This window comes from Amblyomma americanum, chromosome 6 (genome assembly GCF_052857255.1).
Source record: "Amblyomma americanum isolate KBUSLIRL-KWMA chromosome 6, ASM5285725v1, whole genome shotgun sequence".
In the NCBI taxonomy this organism is placed as follows: Eukaryota; Metazoa; Arthropoda; class Arachnida; order Ixodida; family Ixodidae; genus Amblyomma; species Amblyomma americanum.
In genome coordinates this window covers 103,293,316-103,313,637 of record NC_135502.1, presented here as the reverse complement: position 1 = coordinate 103,313,637, position 20,322 = coordinate 103,293,316, and the positions used below count along the sequence as shown (strand labels likewise).

Below are 20,322 nucleotides of genomic sequence, written 5' to 3'. Positions count from 1 at the left end.
AAAAAGTCGACGTCGTTCCAATAATACCAAAACCAAGTGCGGAGCAATAGGAGGGTATGCCCTCCGGTGACTGCCGCGGTGACCAGGTCGGTCTGATACGGCGAGATCAGCTGACGGCAGCATCCACCGGAGCCCTGGAATAGGGGCAACCGACCGTTGCGGAGATTGACTCACCTGAAAAGCACAAAAATACTTGCGCTACAGCTAAATAAACTTATCCTATCCTATCTTATGGACTCTGTGCAAAAATATTGAATCGAAAGCTTCACTACGCTACCTCGTAGCTATTTCGCGGTGCTTGCGATTTTGACCTTCAACTTAGCCAGAGGTAAAACATCCTACGGCGCGGTTCGGGCGTCCACCTATCTATGTGGACAGTTACTATGCCATTTACTTTTCTGAAAACCGGTTCGGGTGTCCACCAATTTACGTGAGACTGTTACTGCGCTATTTCCTTTCATAAAAACAAATTTTAGTAACCAATAATCAATTTTTCTTCGAACCGCCGGGGTGGCTCAGTGGTTACGGCGCTCGGCTACTTATCCGGTGTACCCCTGTTCGAACCCGACCACGGCGGCAGCGTCTCGGTGGAGGCGAAACGCAAAGGCGCCCGTGTGCTGTGCATTATAAGTGCACGCTAAAAATCCCCAGGTGGTCGAAATCATTCCGGAGCCCTCCACTACGGCACCTCTTTCTTCTTTTCTTTTTTCAGACTCTTCTTTATCCCTTCCCTTACGGCGCAGTTCAGGTGTCGCCGAGATGTGAGACAGATACTGCGCCGTTTTCTGTCCCCAAAAACTAATTTATTTTTTTTAGAAACGAAAGACAAGGCGCATAACTGGCCCTTTGGGACGGTGGAAACCTCAGTCGCGCTTTAAGCTAAGTGGCGGTAGCGCCAGATGTGTGCTGCATGCGTTGGCAATCACAACGTTGTAGCAGAAACGCGGTACTGAAGCTATAGGCTGTCGGCGTTCATTGTCGTCATTGGCGTTGGTGTTGACAACGTTCTAGACTTCGATGATTTTGAGGAAAGTGCGCATAACTGGCTCCCTCGATCAGTGGACGTCTCAATCGCGCTTTGAGGTACGTGGTGGTAGTGAGAGAGAGATATGGGCTGCATGCGTTATCGCTGACAACGTTGTGGCACACACGCGCCACTGCAGCAGTAAGCCACAGCGTTCATCGGTTGACCGACCTCTCGCCATCAACCATTAATTTAACTGCTACTTCCCATGGTGGCAAGGTGGGCGCTCCCTATTCAGCGTCCGGAACGCAGAGAAACTGGCTGGCGGCCGATTAGGAATTTACAATTCTGTGGAGGTAGTACATGTCTGGAAGTATTATGTTCTAAATTAACGCATTCTGATAGCTTCGAGCTTACGTGCAGTTCCTATGGGCGTGTGAGTAAACGCTATCTGCTCACAGTTTCTAGTCGCATTATATATTACTTAGTTGCTTATCCTTTTTGCAGCGTCAGGTTCCCGTCAGATTTCTAAATAATCTGAATCTGTTTTATATATTCGTCTCTGGCTTCACTCAACCTTCATGCAAATGAAAGGTCCATTAGAATAAATAAGAACTAGTCCGAAGTTTTGTTTGTGATTCTCAGGCTAAAAGAAACGGGCGATTAATAGTGGGCTGCGGAGTAATGTTTCGCACGAAAGCCTATTTCCAGTTATTATGTATCCTAGAATCGGTGCATTCCAGCACTTCGTCACCGTAAAATAAAATCTCCGTGGCCAGCAATAACCACTATCGCTGATCAGCACGTCTCAGTACTTTTTTCAACGCATTACAACTCTGATGAAGATGTATTACAATATTCGTGGAAAGCGCAATATAACACAAGGCCGCGGCGGTCGCATTTCGATGGAGGCAAAATTTTGGAAGCCCGTGTGTTGTGGAATGTCAGTGCACGTCGAAAAACCTCGGGTGGTCGAAATTACCAGACCCCTCCACTACGACCTCCTACATAGCCTGAGTCGCCTTGGGAAGTTAGACCCCATAAAACAAGGCGAAAAAAAAGAACAAGGCAACCTGCGACTTGAAGCTAAGCTTTATTCAACGAAGGAAAGAAAATATACAAAAAAAGATAATGCGCAACTCGCGGCACGGCAATTCAGAACAAGGTGAAATAGACGAAACGAACAAGACCAGGAACATTTCAGATCAAAGCGAAAAGGTCTCGCTGATGAAGAGAAAGCAAAGCTCGGCATGCACAAGTATGTCTGGCTTTTGCTATCCAAGGATGGTTGCATTTTATCTATCGAGCAGACTTATATAGGTATAACATAATGGGGAAGCTAGAGGACTGGCTGACAATTGTACACAATAGAATTGGCCACAAGGGTAATAATAGAGATATTGTGATAGCGGGCGCTTACATTCTCAGCACTATGAGTTCCGTGCCGCGTCACTGAGACACAATTATCTGTAAAGTCCCAGCTAACGTACCTGCTTATCTGCGGGTCAGGGCCTATCATCTGTTCGTGAGTGGCGTCAAAGTTCGCTGTTGATTTAGGCACACAGTCATTCAGTGCTCAGTGTTAATCATTGCAAAAAGAGGCTATGAAGCCGTTTCGTTACTTCTACCAGAGACCAGCACGTCACGGCTCTCATTGAGAGGCTCTTAGATTCAAACAAAAGTTTTATATACTGGCGTTCAAAGCAATTCCATGAGCTTCCATTAAAGATTTTCTATTCTTGCATGGAGAACAAATGGCGTGAAGCCGCACTATATTTAATTAGGCCACAATGGCTCAAACAATCCGGAATATTTGCGAAAAAAAATCCCCATCGCCGCTCCTAGTTCGCCATAGCTCATAGTTCTGGTGGAGGCGGCTGCTGCCTTAGGTGAATGCGCTCGTCGGGGCCGCCCAGCACCTGTGCGTGGTAGAGGAGATATTCGAACAGGTACATCGACTGGGGTCGTACGTAGTGGAAGGCCACCGCCGTGTCACTGCAGCAATTTTTACCCTATCAAGAGAAAAAAAGGAGACGCAGTAGTAGTAAGTGGCGTTAATGTTCCGGTCTGTAATAAGGCATGGTCAATGAGATGTGCATTAATACCCGGACAAGCTGTCTGTCGTACCTAAAATATGACACGGGTACTCAATCACGAAAAGGGAACTGGTGAATGCCTCGAGACTGCACAGAAAGAGTCATTAACTTTGAGATCACTGCGGTGACCCGCACTGGAGAAATACGAAAGCGTTGCGTTGCTTCTATTAGAGACCTGCATGGACGTCAGCGGATGTGAGTGAAGAAAATTTCTAGAACGCGGGTTTTTTCGTCGACGCCAGTACGCGTTCTATTTATTTTTATTTATTTATTTATTTGTTTGTTTATTTATTTATTTATTTATTTATTTATTTATTTATTTATTTATTTATTTATTTATTTATTTATTTATTTATTTAAGTCTCGACGTGATGGTAATTTTTCTATTTACGTGGCTATTGCAACCTACAAGTTCAATTTTCGCGTTTAATTAACTAATAAAATCACATTCACCAAATTTTTCCCAGAGTGAGATCTCATCGCATACTATCTAGCACAAGCGAACTTTTGCACATTTATATTCATAGAACGACACAATCGTGCAGAGAAGCTTTCACTGGCACGACGGAGCGATCTAACGTTTTCGCTATCAAAAATTTTGAGGGCACTTAAGTCTGCTCACGTGAAGGAACGCGAAAGCATGAAACATTCTGTAAAGCGTTTTTTACACGACGCCAGCACAAGTTCTACTTATTGTTTTTTTTTCCTTTTTATTCCCCTATTTTGTTTTCTTTTTTTTTTTTGGCGTCCAGGGGCTATGTCGTCGCCCATGTCTGCTCTGACATGCAGGTGCTATGTCGACGTCCGCGGCTATTGAGACGCCGAAGTGTAATTCATAAATAAAATTTTCCCACTGGAAGATCTCATCAGGCACTATCTCACATTGTGAAAATTTGCACACATATCTTTACAGAACGACACAAACGCACGGAGAAGCTTCTTCTGACGCGACATAGCCATCTAAAGCATTCGCATTAATTTAATTCTCGCGTTTAAATATTTCCCGAACTGAACCAAATCGACCAAATATTTCCTACAGCGAGATCTCATCACACATTGCCGAACACAACCAAACTTTTGCACATATATCTTTATAAACGAACATAATTGTGCGGAGAGCTTCTGCTGACGCGACATAGCCACCTAATGCATTGTTATTAATTTACTTTTCGTGTTTAGTTATTTTCCTAGTTAAATCACATAGACCAGAATTTTCCCACAGCAAGCTCTTATCAGGCACTATCTCACACAATGAAACTTTTGCAACTACATCTTTATAGAACAGTACAACCGTGCGGTGAAGCTTTTGCTGATGCGAAGTAGCAATTTAATAAATGGATTTTCATAAATTTATTTTCACGTTTAATTAATTTCCTATTTATACCACATCTATAAAATTTTCCCGCAGCAAGATCTCATAAGGCACTATCTTTAAAGCCGAACTTTTGCGTATACCTTTATAAAACGACATATTCGTGTGGAGTACCTTTTGCTCACAGGAAGTAGCCATCTACTGCTTGCACATTAACTTAATTTTGGCGTTTAATTATTTCCCTAAATATACCTCATCTATCGAATATTTTCTAAAGCGAGATCTCATCACACACTGTCTAAAACAAGCAAACTTTTGCACATATATCTTTATAGAACGACACAATCGTGCGGAGAACCTTTCGCTGAGGCGACGTATAGCCATCGAACTAATTTAAATTTCGCGTTTAATTATTTCATATTTATACGACATCGAAAAATTCATTACACTGCATTATCTCCTCAGGCACTATCTCACACAGTCAAACTTTTTCTGACGGGAGAGAGCCATCTAATCCTCTCGCATTAATTATTTTTCGCGTTTAATTCCCTAATTATACCACGTAGACCAAATAATGTCTACAGCGAGATATCATCACACATTGTCTTCACTGCTAAACGTTTGCACATATATCTTTACAGAACGACACAACCCTGCGGAGAAGCGTTCACTGACGCGACATAACCATCTAATGCTTTCGCATTAAAAATTCTGGCGGCAATTAAATGTACTCACGTGGAGGAGTGCGAAAGCATGGAACATTCTAGCGCTCGTTTTTGTCCACGACTTAAGTGGGGTTCCATTTCTTATTTTTATTTCGGCGTTTATTTTCCTTGCTTTTTTGTTTTTTTTTTTTGCTTTACGTCCAGGTTCTATGTCGCCGTCCGAGACTGATTTGACATCCACTTGTATGTCAACGTTCGTAGCTATTGTGAGGTGAAAGCCTAACTTTCCCGTTTATTTTTTATTTCATTAATACTGCAAGCCTTTGGACAAAGGCCCTTGGCAGGAGTGGGTGCCACATGAAATGCACATTGATTATAAGAAATGCACGTTAACAAACAGTAACAAGGAAGACGTAAGTTTGTTAAAAAATGATCTTAAAGCATCCTCAAAAAAGACTCGAATGTTGGATATTCCATGACAATGAGGCTCGAATATTTCATCTTTGGACGGTTCGTGGGAAGAAGGAGTAAGGTCTTTTGGTTTTTTAGAATGATGTGATCGTGTTGGACGTCGACAGACGTCTTGGATATGCTGCTCTCTGGTTTCAATTCACCATGGTAAATTAAGTGCATGTATTTTAGTCTTTCGCGGCGTCTTAATTCCTGCAGTGTTTTCAGGTTTGCTCTGTCTAAAAGAAGGGTCGGTGATGTTTTTCAGCTATATAAATTATAATTGAGTCTAACTGATTTTCTTTCCACATTTTCAAGTTTGGTTACGTTGGCTTCAGTGTACGGATCACAAACGAGTGCTGCGTATTCCAGAACTGGCCTATCGAACGTCTTATAAGCAATTAGCTTAAATTAAAGTGTGGATAGTCGCACGGATCTGCTCATAAAGCCTAGCTTACACATTGTTTTGATTTCAATATAAGTGATATGGTCATTCTATTAAAAATCGGTTGCGATTACGGCGCCACGGTATTTTTAGGTTTCTACGAAGGATAAATGCTGATCATTAGTGATGTATGAAAAGTTGAAGGCTGCTTTTTGCTTGTTATCCTCATGGCTACTGTCTTCTTCATCTGCTTTTTATCTGCCGTGTTGAGCAGAAACATTATATTGTTGATAAGGCTGCCTGTGTTAATGCGTAATCATTCGGGCTTTTGATTTCCTAATAGAGGATGCAGTCGTCCGAAAATAGCTTAATCTTCATTGGGGTACTCTGAGTAAAGTCATCGATGAAAACAAGAAATAAAAGTGACCCAAGTATGGATCTCTGCGGAAAGCTGGACTAAACTGATGCTGCGCTTGAACCTACGCCTTCAACAAATACACTCTGTTGTCATTGAGACAGGTATTCCTCTATCGATGCGAGCAATCTCCTGTTCTTTAATATGGCTTGCCATTGTAGAAGAAGCTTCTGGTGGGACACACGTTCCAAAGACTTTTCAAAATGTAGATAAATGATATCACTTTCACCTTGATTATCTAAAACTGCGGTGAAATCATGAAAAGTTTCCAGCAACTGCGTTATTGTGCTTAACCCTTTGCGGAAGCTTTGTTGGCTGCAATCAATTATGTTACCTTCAAGAAAAGTCGAGATATGCTTAAAGATAACATGTTCCAGCGTTTTGGCGCAGGACGATAGTAATCAAATTGGCCTCTAGGAACCAAGAAGTCAAGTGTTTCCTGCTCTGGGTAAAGCTACTATCTTTCAATATTTCCAGTCGCTTGGAATGTCTACTTGCAATAATGTTTCATTACGTAACACACACAGGTATTTTGAACATCATTTAGCATATTTTACCAGGAAGGCATTAGGTATACCATCAAAACTTGACAATTTCTGCCCATCAATTTTTAGCTGGAGCGAGAGCACACCTTCTTCGAACATCATCGATCAGAGGGACGCCATTATACAATGAAATATTTGGGCTTTTACCGTTATCCGTATACACTCAGCAGAAAAACTTGTTGAAGAACTCTGCGATGAATGAATGGTCGAATATAGTTATTCCATTGGCGTAAAGGTTTATTACTGGATTCTTTTTTTGGCTGAAGTGCCGCCGAAACTTTGCTGGGGACGAGAGAAGAAATTTTTTCAGCGATATGTTATGATAGTACTCTTTGCTTTCTTTAAGGTCTGCTTTACCTGCAGACGCATCTCACCAAGTTTGCTAGCATTGTACGCGGATGGAAGCTTCCGATGCTGTTTTCTTATCTTTTTCGTCTTTCTTTCCAACCGCCCAATATCTTTCGTCACCCATGTGTTTGTGTTCCGCACTATTTCGCGCTTAAAAGGCATGAAGTCTTGAACACACTTTCAGAGAAGATTTAAAAAAAAAAACACCACAAGTAATCAGCAGAGGTTTTGCTTTAAATTCTTACATTTCATTAAAAAAAATTTTCCCCGAGGGAGATCTATCATGCACTATATAACACAATCATACATTTACATATTTATCTTCACAGAACCACGTAATCGTGCGGAGAAAGTTTTGCTGACACGAAGTACAAGCCTATTTTCACGTCAAAGTTTAATTTCTGCGTTTAATAAAATTAGCTGATTACAATTCATTTACCAAAATTTTCCCAGAGCAAGATCTCTTCCCGCACTATCTAGCACAAAATTTTGCCCTTCTACTTTTTGGCTTTTGCTGACGCGATAATGCTTTCGGACTAAAAGAAAGCTCAGGGCACTTACGCCTTGTTTGAAATTAAACAGCGCTGCATATTTAGACGAATATACAGAAAGACATGACAGGAAGGGGTTCTTCCACAACACCACTACATGGCCTATTTAATTTTTTAATTTCACTGTTTTATGTATTTTCCTTGCTTCTATTTAGCTTTGAAGTCCAGTTGCTATGCCCGAGTCCGTGGTTGTTTTGACATCCAGGTGCTATGTCAACGTCCGTAGCTATTGTAACGTCGAAGTGCAATTTTTGCGTCTGAATAGGTAATTACCATTTATCAACCAAATTTTTCCCACAAGAAAATCTCATCACGCAATATGTAACACAATGTTTTACACTTATTGCACAGAACGACATAATCATGAGGAGAAGCTTTCGCTGACACAAAACACGAGGCAATTGTGGCATCGAAGTGTAATTTTGCGTTTAATTGTGTAACTAATTACAACTCATCAACCAACTTCTTCCAACAGTAATATCTCATCACGCACCACTAACACAATCAAAAATTTGCACGTATGTATTTTTAGAATGACACAGTCGAGCGGAAAAGCTATCTCGAAGTCAAAGCCTATTGTGACATCGAAGTGTAATTTTCGAGTTTAATGAAAAACAAATTATACCACAACCACTAAATTTTTTCCGCAGCGAGATCCAATCACACAATATCTAACCCAACCAAACTTTTGCACACAATGCTTTATAGAACGACACAATCGTGCGGAGAATCTTTTGCTGACGTGACATAGCCATCTAATACTTTTGCATTATTGTAATTTTTGCGTTTCATTATTATCTAAATAATCCACATCGACCAAATATTTCCCAAAGCGAGATCTTATCACACACTACCTAGCATAACCAAACGTTTGCACATCTATACCGGCTGCCTCCGACAAGGTACCCCTGGGACTGAGTGCAGAGATTTTGTTCTTTTCGCTCTAAAAACCGTGAGACAAGAGTCATATTTGACTGCGCGAAGGTTAATGTGAAAACTTCGTGAATCAACTATGGGGCTTCAGTACACCACTTTCCCATGTGTATATAAAGAGCCGGAAGGCTTAGAACCCTCTCTTTTTGTCGGGGAGCACTTAAAGCATATTGGCGTACTTCAGTAATGAACGTCAGCGCTCCTTTGTTCGCTACCTCAATGCAAGGCTGCCTTCTCTACTGATTGCAAGGCACAAGCAACGATATTAACAAAATTTCTTCTTATATTCCATTAGCCTGGAAAGTGATATCAAACTCCGAGTGATAAGCCCTCCGATAAGCCCTCCGATAATAAGCCCTCCGAGGCCAGGGTCTGGTCAGGAGGATGTGTTCCCTCCTTTTGCCCTACCTCAAGGGCAAAAACTATGTATTACCTCAATAAATCTTAAACCTCAAACGCTTTGAATTCGCCTGATGACCTGGTTCGCTAGTGATTGACACAACGTGAGTGCGTGTTTATGCAACATTGAATATAGCTGTTGAACTACTCGCAAACGCAAAATCGCATATTCCGGCCGGGAGCACATCTCGCATATATCTTTAAATGCTAGACTGGTCACAAGCGAGCTATTTACCCACTGGGCCTTTTCATGCAGGCACGTACCGTCTGTACCGGGTGCATTGAGTAGCGCCATATCCACCATGTTCGAGGTAGTGCACTGGCTGCCAAGAAGTGTTCAATCGCCAGCGGAAAGAAGCGGTTCCTTCCCAGAACATCTCGCGTTTCCACGCGGATGGCTACCACATTCTTCAGGCAGCGCCCCAGCTCGGCGTCCTCGGGCGAGCTTCCGTCGGGGCGGCACCGTCCCTGCATCAGACCCTGCTCGACGACGCGCCGCAAGGCCTCGCGGCTGAGCACGTATCCCGCACCGCCGCTCACGTAGCCGCCTGGCACAATCACGCGGAACGGGTAGCCGAAGTAAAGTGGTTGCGAGGGGTCCTTGTCCAGCAGGAAGAACCTGCAGCCACACGGCGACGTGATATAAATGCATTTCTTACACAGTTAGGAACGAGACAGTGTTTCAGTTTCTACGGACATTTACTGCCCCTCAGACAAAGCTACAGCAATAGACACACTGGTGTTTCGAAGGTCTAAAAGAACCGCGTCTACGCAGCTCGACATCTAAATCCGGCCTATTTTATAACAGTATGGCACGACCGTCGATTCATTCGCCTTGAAGCACTTTAGCGCAGAGCACCGACAGAAGTGAGAACTAGCGCATGTGCAACCAACATGATTCTAGTGCAGGAAGACCCCTTCAGCTCGCGGAACTTAACTGAACATGGTTAAAACTCGGTGTATAGTGAAATGGCTTAGTGGCAGTGTTCGCAGCTTGTTTTCTTAAACTGACTCTAGAAGCTCTAGAAAATGAATTCACCTTGTTTTAATTTTAAGACATTAAAACTTTTGATATTATATAATAATGCAGGAACGAGGCGAAACCATAGGTACTAAGCAGCCTTAGGATTCTTTTCACATGCCGCGCCTTTAGGCAGTCAATCCATATCTTGATTTTTGTAAACCGATTGAAGCCCGGAAAGCAGAATTAGCAATTTCTTGCCCTATGGACATGGCGGCGTCTAAAAATAGCGTTTTATGAAAACCAGTTAACGCTACGCCACTGCACAGAGAATGGGAAAACACTGTTTTCCTGACTGCGCCCAGCTCAATCGCGTTTTGCGCTGCAATCTTCCTCACTCTTGTATAGCTTGCTCCACGTAGTCCTGTGAGCGAACACTTGTTTCACACGCCAGGAAAAAGGCGCCCTGGGAAAACGTTGTCGTAGTTTCGTGGTGAAAAAACCACGATTTAAGCGTTGTCTCGCAAAAATAAACTCAGTTCAAAGACGGCAAAACATTTATATCACCTTCCTTGCCTTAATTAGGCGGTTTTTCCTTCAGCTAAAGATCTGCTGGTGCAAGCTGCCTATTCGCCGTGAGGAAAGGTGCGTAGACGATAGGAAGGTCTCCGCTTGCCTGAGGTTCTCCACGATGACGTAGGTGTCGTCGTCCGCCTTCAGGAACCACTCGTATTTGGTCAGATGTTTGGCGTGGAGTTCCACGAGCGCCGCCTTCGTCTTGGCCCACAGGGCTTTGCGTTCCTCGGCGACGCTCAACTCGACTGCGGCCCCTTGGCGGCTGCTGCTCATGAGAAGAAGGCGGTTGCAACGACGCCCCCACGTGGAAACCACGTGGCGAGCCCGGCTGGAGATGGTGCGCGGGCCCGTCAACAACCAGCACAGCAGTGGCACGCGTTCGCGCAACAGTCCGACTGCACCTCGGGGTGGCGCTGCCGCTGAATGGGAAGCATGTATGGGAGGACAGTTTGAATTTGAATTCTTCTATTTCCAAAGCAATACAATTTATCGCCGCGAAAAGAAATGTGAACAAAAGGGAGCCGATGCGCTCTGCTGTATGAATTTCGTTTCATAGCTTCCTAATATGGGTGCTGAAAAAAAAAATATTAGACGGGGTCAAAATGTTTCATGGTCGACTACAATGCTTTTTTATTGTATATTATACTTTCAATCCCGTCAGCGATCATAACAGGGAGGACATTCAAAAGTACATTGAAATACAAGCATAGCAATGATGTATCATTAAAGTGCATATAGAAATATTGTACGAAATTATACATCAGCAAGTACGTATAGGTGACAAAATATGTTATGAGGAGTTTATGCCAAGAAATTATCCAGAAAAATAGTTATACCAGAAGAGAAAAACAAGAGGGGAGGAAAAAATTCACAGTGGCAAAAACACAATAACTTCTGAGCTGTAGGTAGGTCACTTTCAACAAACGTGATAAAAGCATTTAATGTTAGACTACTAACAATGGACATGTTTAAAGTGTTTCATTCGCGTACAGCACGAGGAAAGTACGAATATTTAAAACGGTCAGTACTGAGTGAAACCTCCTTTAGTGTGTCTATGTGGTTTTTACGTGTCTGCCGCGTTTCTGATTTTGATATGTATCGTGAAGTGTCGACTTTTAATTGATTGTGTAAGAATTGGCACATGGTTTTGAGGCGCGCTAGTTTTGCTCTGCTTTGAAGGACCTAACCCTTCAAAGTCCTGCGTGCCTGAGTGCCTGTTGGTGAGTCTGTTTACCTGCGTTTGTTCAATATGCATCTGACCACCTTCCTCTGCACGCCTCGTAATTGTTTGATTAGCTTGTTAGTGAAAGAGAACCAAGCAACATTGGATTATTCTAGAACTGGCCTGAAAAATGTTTTATGCCTGTTTTATTTTTTTCCACAAGCAAATTGCCTGACCATAATGTTTACTGATCATCACTAAACGCCTTCGCATGGCAGTTGTCCAGTGTAGACTGCAAAACATTTAACGCTTCATTTGATTTTTATTTTAGGTTTATTGCTTTGTATTTTTGTATTTTGGATTTCTGTTGTGAAATAGTGTGTCACGGCTGTTGTTATCCTAGTATCTTCAAGTTTTTTCCGACAGAAAGTTTTATCATTTCCGCCTACGAAAAATGAATTTCTTATGTTCCTCAGTGGCTCTTTAGTGTTTATGATGTTGTTTATATGTACACTGCGCTTTGTTATTTGTGTTTCTATATGTATTTTACTTGCACAATACTGCAACAGCCAGGTACATGAGGCTAGCGGTACGTACTAAACAAATACAGATAAAAAAGGTGGCAATAAGGACTAGTTAGCAAAATGGTTGGTATCATGTTAACAAAATTGGAGTGCAAGGGAGTGCGTCTGTTGATATCACAGTGCCGTCGTAATATTAATTTGTTACAAAAAAGGCGCCCTCTATGGGCGGAGGTTAGCGAAAGCATATGTTAAAATAGAAATGTTCGTTAGTGATCGCTGGATGCCAAGGCGATTTTCACGATACCGCTTCTCCTTAGTAATGTCACTACTGTGAACAGCAGTGTACGGTAGTACTGAGCGCAGATTCAACACGCAGCGCCTGGTGACTTATTCAGCGCTACTTGATTAAACGTTTCTCAAACGACCGCGTAGAAGCATAGGATTGCTGACGATGGATGACATGCATCATTATACTCTGCAGCAGTTATTTTTCGATGCCAGCTGCCAGTACGACAGCTGCTGTTATGCCTAGCAGTGGCAACACGTAGTGAGATCAATAAAAACATTATATTTAGGGAAGCAGCAATTGCAGTGGCCATTCCTAGCAGTTGTCCGTTGTCTGTGCGTTTGTTTGCTGCTTTGTTTGTCCGAAGTCACCTTTGTAGCAAGCTGCCCACCATATTGTGGGCAGCCTTCTGAGGTGTGTACACACACACACGCGCGACCACCGTGAGAGACCGCCATGTCATTAATCACGAGAGGTTGCTCGCGGAAGGAAACCTGAGTGTCACAAGTCTTACTAATGGCGGCGCCTGCCATAGCAGAGCAGTGGCGCACCGCTTAACCACTGATAATTGCGCAAGAAGAGGTGTGCGGGAACCTAGAGATCTAGGAATGTGAAGTACAGGATTCTTAATTGCGCATATATGGTCATTGACCAATAATCGCTATCCGAACAATTTCCATCCGTGAACAATGAATCCGAACACCGGAACCAATTTTAAAACCGAAGTTCTCACCCAAATAATTCGCCTTTGACCTAACTACGCAAATCTACCGTCATGTTAATTGCAATCATAGACGAAAACCCAAAAGAAAGGGCCTAAAGACGCTCATGGTGGATCTTTAGATTGAACAGTTGGACCTGAAATGGGTAGGTGTGTCAGAAGGTAGAACCCGGGTGAGTCGCTTCTATGTGTCACCAGCGTTGCAGATCTCTTGAGCGCAGGAGGAAATTCACACTTTCTTTGAAGTTTGAATACCAATAGTACGTAGATAAAAAGCAATCCTCTTCGGAGTTATACTGCAGGCGAAGAGTGTGTCTACGGCAAAGTGTGTTACAAGGAAAGCCGTAGTGCAATTGCTGTGCCTCTAGACGTTCACCAAAATGGCCCGAAATGCATATCACGTGGGAGCGGTTCTATTTTGCCACCACGCATCCTATCGTACCACTTTAGGCTCGAAAGCCCACAGACATAGCTAAGTAGCAGCCCCGATGCGTTTATCACAGGTAGGAGATATGTGTAAACGCACCCAAACTGCCTGCTGCGGCTGAAAAACCATTTATTTAGCAACAGTGGTGCCAGAAATGTCATAAAAAGTCAGGTTATCAAGCAACATTTGATGGAGCATTCGTGTAAAGGTTCAAGCAAGCAAGAAAAACACCAAACAATAACCTACGTGCTTGAAAATTTTGAGCAATTCTTGGTTACTGAAGAGAAGCTTCATCGGCACGCTATTCTGCAAAAAGATTTGAGGCTTCGAGATGAAGCTGCGCTGATTTTTTCGGCTTTTGTAGAAAATTGGTTAAATGTAAAAAGGTTATGGTTCAATGTAATAGATTCATAAATAATAATATTTGCAAGATAAAACATCGCAAACCGAATTATGCCAAATGGGCCGAATGAAAGACGGACCGAGTAATTCAAGGCCAAAAGCAACAGTCTCGCTCGACGCTGTCCAGTTTCTTCAAAAAAATGTTATGGCAGTTTATCAAATTCTCGAATGTAATGTTCCTATATTTATGGTGCAAAAATACTACGTTCATGGCACATTCTTTGAATTTTTCAAGCGAGTGCAAATCTAGGCCCCATTAAAATGTTTATAAAAAAAGTTGGACGTTTTTCTGCGCGCTCGAAAATTTTACTGAAGAATATAAAAGCATTTAACTTTGGTATCAGTAAAGACTAGACTGCAACCAAAACATATATTTTTATACTTTAGTTTACCCTAAAAAGTACCATTTTTGTGTTTTCAGGAAAGGTACCCACATTCCTGGCCGATACAAAACACTCCATTGGCCGCCCGCGGTTTACTACTACACAAAAATCACTGAACTGCCGTGGTCGCTCAGTGGTTAGAGTGCTCGGATACTGATCCAGTGTTTCCGAGTTCGAACCCGACTCGGCCGTTGCTTTTTGATGGAGGCGAAGCGCTAAGGCGCCCGTGTGCTACGCGATGTCAGTGCACGTTAAAGATCCTGAGGTGGTCGAAATTATTTCGGAGCCCTCCACTAAGGCACCTCTTTCTTCCTTTCTTCTTTCACTGCCTCCCCTATCCCTTCCCTTACGGTGCGTTTCAGGTGTCCGTCGATATGTGAGGCAGACACTGTGCTATTTCATTGCCAAGAAAACGGAAAACCAAAACAAATAGGACAGGAAAAGATAAAATAGGTTTTAAGTTAAAAAGTTGCGATTTGCTGTGTACTCACTCTTAATACTGTAATTAGTTTGTTGGAGTAAAAATTAGGAGAACACCAAGAATTCTAGAAGCGATGCACCAACTTCACCGCTAAGTGTTTACTTAAACACTGCTGATTCTTGTACTGTAATGCCTCTTGCATTGTGTCGAACGCTATCGCCAATTTCTAAAAGGCGCACTTCGGTTGCTTGTGCTCTGCGTTCCATGTGAACCCTGACAGCTGCAGAAAGAGTAGCTTGCTTCCTCATTAAGTGAAGATTCGTTATCATTGTCAGTATATGCGTTCGGTCTTGTCATGCGGGAATGCGTGAGACGATCAACTGCGGATGCCGTGTTCGCGTATTCGTGCAGCAGATTAGGTCGTTCTTCTGGCATATAACTTACAGCTATGCTTTTATTTTCCGGGGCTCCACTTCCCATTTCAAGTGCGCTGCAGTCGTGAGGTGCAGCATATAATTGCACTCCAAGGCTCTGTTTATGAAAACTAAAACGCGCATGTGCCAGATGAAAAAATCGGCTAACGGCATGTCGGCTTAACGCATCAGAGGAGTACACATGGCGGACTGAAGGAAAATGATGGCACGAAAGCTTGTCTAGGCCCACCAAAATGTATCTCTGAAGCAGCCGTCCGACAGGGGCAGCAAATTTTCTGTGTTACTCTATATATACCATTCAGAAAATTGGCCAGCTTGCTTTGAGAGTTGCCACAATAATAGACCTTTTACAACTTCTGTGCATATCTGCAGCCGTAAATTTATATGCTGCTCAATTAATTATACTTTAAAATTATTATTTCTTGAAATAGAAATAGACCTGAAACAACCATTCTGAAAGCTAACCTATTCACTCGTCATGTTCAGTGCGCTATGTCTCTGATATATGGGAAGACTTTAATATGTAGTTACGGCTAAACATTGGCGTGCAGCAAATTCTTTAAGACCGTTCTTAGAACAACACGCCTGAGCAGCTGACAGCGCTGGAGGCTCCGCAGCTGCGTAGAAAATGCACTTTTTGTATTTATTATACGGGCAATTAGTGAATACCACTTGTCGCAAGTTTTCGCGTGGTGGAAAGGGCAGTCCGCCAGTCTGCAAGACGGCGAAAAGGGCTTTCATGAAAACTATTTATGGGGCAGATTCATGACCACATAGAACAGAGTGACTCGGCGGCAGCGTTATTACAAAGCGTGCTTTGCGGTTGTCAAGCAGAATTTCGGCGCTCTCGGCTGCGCTCAATGCAAAGCCGCGCAAGGAAGCACGGTTATAAGGTGCCAAAGTAACTACAACAATCTGGAACAATGTGGAAGCAGTCGTGTCTGGCTGCGATCATTTGAGACAAGTCTGGTCGCCTCTCTCGTCGCACACAAAACGATAAAGCTGACTGCCGGTGGCTTTGAAATTGAACACAGAAACGGTACTAAGATTCGTGGACGTATATCGTTACGGAATGAAGCGGCTCGGCTCCAGGTGATTGGGAAGAAGAGAAGGCGGAGCGGACTGGTGGCGAGATGGCGCTATCATATCCTCTGCACCATAAGCCTGAGTGCGGCTCCTCATGCATCCACAACACTTGAGAAGTGCTGGTGCCGACTGCGATCAAGGCTTGAGGAGCATGAACGATTGACTGTGAGAGTACGCGGGACATTAGGAAACCGAGCTGCGGCCTGCCGTATTCTGCATTTCAATGCCAATATGGAACGAGAATTGTTGAAAAAAAATTGTTTGCCTTAAAACAATTTCTTCAATAAAACCCACTTGTAGCAGGTGGCGCTATAGCTATCGAATAATCAGGATTTTGTGTCTTTACATAGACTACTTCAGTGTAGAATTTTTGGCTGGATAAGCGGCAAATCGCATTTTTTTAACTTCCGTACTTCATTCAGTATTTTATGCCATTCCACGAACAATTTTAACAACTAGAAGATGACCCAGAGAGATACTAAACTATTTTGGGTTGGTCAAGAATGTCGGACATATGTCCTAAAAAAAAAAGGAAAATGATGCTTTTTTGGTTAAAATAAAGAGCTAATAACTATATTAACATTTTATAGTTCCATTAAATTTTTGGCTGATGCTAAGAATAATACTAGATTGTTCACGGTGAATATCTAGTGGAGAAAGCAAACACATTTTGTTCTATAAAGTTTGAATGCGTATTTCTCACTCATCAGGAATACTCAAAGATGAATCTCATGACCAGCATTTTTTTTTCTTCCAGAAAACAATAATTTGAAAATTGGTTTTGAGGAAAGGAAACGGCGCAGTAACTCTCTCGCACATCTCGGTGGACACCCGAATCGTCCTTTAATTGAAGGAAGGAAGGTGGGAGAGAAAGAAGAAAGGAACAAATATGTGCCGTTGAGGAGGTCTCTAGAATAATTTCGACCACCTGGGGATCTTTGACCTCGACTGACATCGCACAGCACTCGGGCGCCTCTGCGTTTCGCCTTCATCGAAACGCGGCCGCCATGGTCGGGTTCGAACCAGGGTACTCAGGCTCAGTAGCCGGGCGCCCTAACCACTGAAGCACCGCGGCGGATCGAGAAATAAACAGTGAAATTGCTTTCGACAATATACGATAAAGCGCCATAAATGCTTCGAGCAATCGGAGGAGGTCCATTGCAAAGCTTATGCATCTGGCATGGGATGACTCAGATTGTAAGCATAAAGGGAAACATCAGGTGTTTACCTGCCAAGGGGCCACATCACAATACTCTATTCATAAAACTTCAATGAAGATTCGGGTTATACCATTGCTTTTTTACCGCTAAATGACCAATTACGTGCGGTGTGTGGTGATGAGATGTCACACGTGCTTGCTTACGACAGAATGAGCGGAAGAAATTAGATGCCTGTCAAAACAATCAGACACCGCATCATCACAAACTCTGACAAAGATTATACCGAGGTGAATAGAGGACATAAAGGTTGGGAAGTTGTTCATTAGAAACCGTGACCTGCTAGAAGTTTGAGGGCATTAATTACGCTACGAAAAGGAACTCATTTTTATAGCATATAATTTTGCTCAATTCGTGAGTTAGGTGATTAAGAAGGGGATGGAGGTATCAACTCGCTCTAAATGTAGGTAAAAGTAGGGGAACTGTGCTCTACAGGCGGTATTTCAATCTGATTTCCTCAAACAAAAGATTCGTAATACACCAGATACGGAATATATCACAAAGTTCTTACGTTGGAAGTGGAAGAAAATGCTTCATATAAAGTGCAAACTGTAAAAAGTAGAAATATTACGACTGCGGAATATTGAGCTATGACCACAGGAGACCGGGAGTGAGGAGTTTGTTCAGGATATTGATGAAAGGAAAAGCGGACGCAGCCTACTTTAAATAAGATAATAATTCGCAAAAAGATCTCTCTCAGCTATGATTGCCACCTGTGCTGCTATCCAGCAGGTACGGTGAAAATCGTGTCGTTTCTGTCCACGAGGTCTCAGAAAGGTGGTTATGAAAGCGCAGGTATTTTATGGCGGAGAACAAAATATACAGATTAACATATGCAGCTAAGTAGGCGGTAAAACCCTTTTAACTACTCATGTACACCCTTGAGGGAGCAGGGAACAAATAAACGCATATATTTCAATGACAAAAAATTTAATTGTTCCGTGTGCTTCCAAAATTTTTGTTGTTCTTTATATTGAACATTTCGTACCACACAACCAAACCTTGGAAACACAGTACTTGAGATCTCTAGTTTATGAGCCCAAATTACAACATCTTGAATGATTGTGAAATGGCTGAACACAGTTTGCATTCCGGGTAGCAGGATGATACAGTGATTTAGCGATTATTTACTCATGGAGAACGCTTCATCGCTATCGTGTGTACTGTATGCTCTGAAACACTTTATTACAATAAACATTCTCGAGAGACCCCCTAATGAGATAGGCACTGCCTTGAATACGCGGATCAGTGTTATAGAGCTCGGAGTCACACCCTTTCGAATACACTCCGGTCATGTAAAGTTCATGCGAGATATAGACACCGCACTCTCCGGCTTGTTGAACAAGGCTTGCCACCTTTACCTACATCACGTCGTGACCTTATTGAGGAACATAGAAGATAAGCAGAAAAGGCAGGAGACAGTGATTAAGGTGATGAAGTCTTTGTAAGTTATGCTGAAACTTTATCTGCGAGGAGACGCTTTTATTAAATCACCTTATCACCTGCTCATTCCCGGCGCAGTCGCGCCATCCCGCAGCCTCTCGACAAAAAAATTATGTGTAGACGAATCTCAAACGGTCGGCTTCCTGTTGAGGTTTCTTCCTAAGACGGTGGCATGAATTATTGTTCCTACGCGTTTAATCACTATAGAAGAGGGGCCGGGCAGCTGGGATTTAGGCGCAAACATCGATGTGTTGAAAACCTTTACTTACCATGAATTTTTGCATCAAATTATGTTAATACATTCTTCCGATCAGCTTTCTGTGCATTCAGTGGTTCCTTTGAAAGGAACCGAGTACCTAAATGTTCAAGATTCATCACAGCGAACTAGCAATCGTTTGAAGAGCGCACCTACCGTATGCTGTGCTGTTCAGGTCATACAGGATCGGGGTGAGTGGTGGTGTACCGCGGAAAGACGTCGCGGCCCTCCGAAGGATTGCTTCGGTTTTCTGCGAGTCCAGCGAAGGAATGTAGCAGGACAACGCCAGGCCCATAACGAGGCAGAGCAGGAAAGGAAGACAACTACGTGCTAGAAGGTACGGCAGCTCAAGACTCCGCCAACCGCCGCTCCGCATTCGCCGTGCTTGAAACTGCGGCGCAGGACGGTTTCTACAGCATGAAACAGAATGCAATTTCTCTCTTTGAGTGCCCATGTACAAAGCGAAAGAAAGAGCTCAGAAAATTACCTGAAAATCTGTCGCAACTTCAGACATTAGCACCGTTAAAAAGTTTAAAATATAGGCTTCAACCATTTTTTTTTTTTCATTTTATCTCGATTTTGTTAGTGATTGCAAGTTTTTTTTCCCGTTAAAGCGACTGCAATGAAGCAACATCGCTAGATTATGGGTGAAGTCAGTGCGTCTATATTGTACATCTCATGCACGGCGGCCTCATTCAGAAGTGTTCCCATGTTAGGTCCTTGAACTTTAAGGAACACGAGGTGGTCCCGACTACTTTGGATTATTCCACCAACACTTCTCTCATAGCCCGCGTGAAACGCGGGGACCTGAATTCCTTGCTCCTACACACTTACTTAGTACATTGAAGGTTTTTAGAACGGCAGTCTGCATGAAACTTTTAAGGAGATCCTTTAAGCTTATGGATCTATTCGTAAAGTATAATTTTCATGAAATTAGAAACGCAGCCGCAAATTAGTAAA

General features: G+C 42.9%; 1 protein-coding gene across 1 annotated transcript; it reads right to left on the bottom strand.

Annotated features, from left to right (window-relative positions):
* Nucleotides 1-2,075: 2,075 nt before the first annotated feature.
* On the bottom strand, nucleotides 2,076-19,769 carry LOC144095426 (glycoprotein-N-acetylgalactosamine 3-beta-galactosyltransferase 1-like). Its single transcript, XM_077629169.1, has 4 exons — nucleotides 19,519-19,769; nucleotides 10,701-11,019; nucleotides 9,328-9,682; nucleotides 2,076-2,976 (listed from the first exon to the last, which is right to left on the bottom strand). The coding sequence occupies exons 1-4, from the start codon at nucleotides 19,736-19,738 to the stop codon at nucleotides 2,821-2,823; spliced, it is 1,050 nt and encodes a 349-aa protein (XP_077485295.1). The 5' UTR covers nucleotides 19,739-19,769; the 3' UTR covers nucleotides 2,076-2,820.
* Between the last annotated feature and the right edge of the window lie 553 nt (nucleotides 19,770-20,322).

What these genes read in the sequence shown, in the direction of transcription:
- LOC144095426 (XM_077629169.1), bottom strand. Translation starts at nt 19,738, where the DNA reads ATGCGGAGCGGCGGTTGGCGGAGTCTTGAGCTGCCGTACCTTCTAGCA. An exon ending in CCTGAACAGCACAGCATACG is followed by an intron (nt 11,020 to 19,518) that starts GTAGGTGCGCTC and finishes CTTCCCATTCAG; the next exon opens with CGGCAGCGCCACCCCGAGGT. An exon ending in CAATGCACCCGGTACAGACG is followed by an intron (nt 2,977 to 9,327) that starts GTACGTGCCTGC and finishes TTCTCTTGATAG; the next exon opens with GGTAAAAATTGCTGCAGTGA.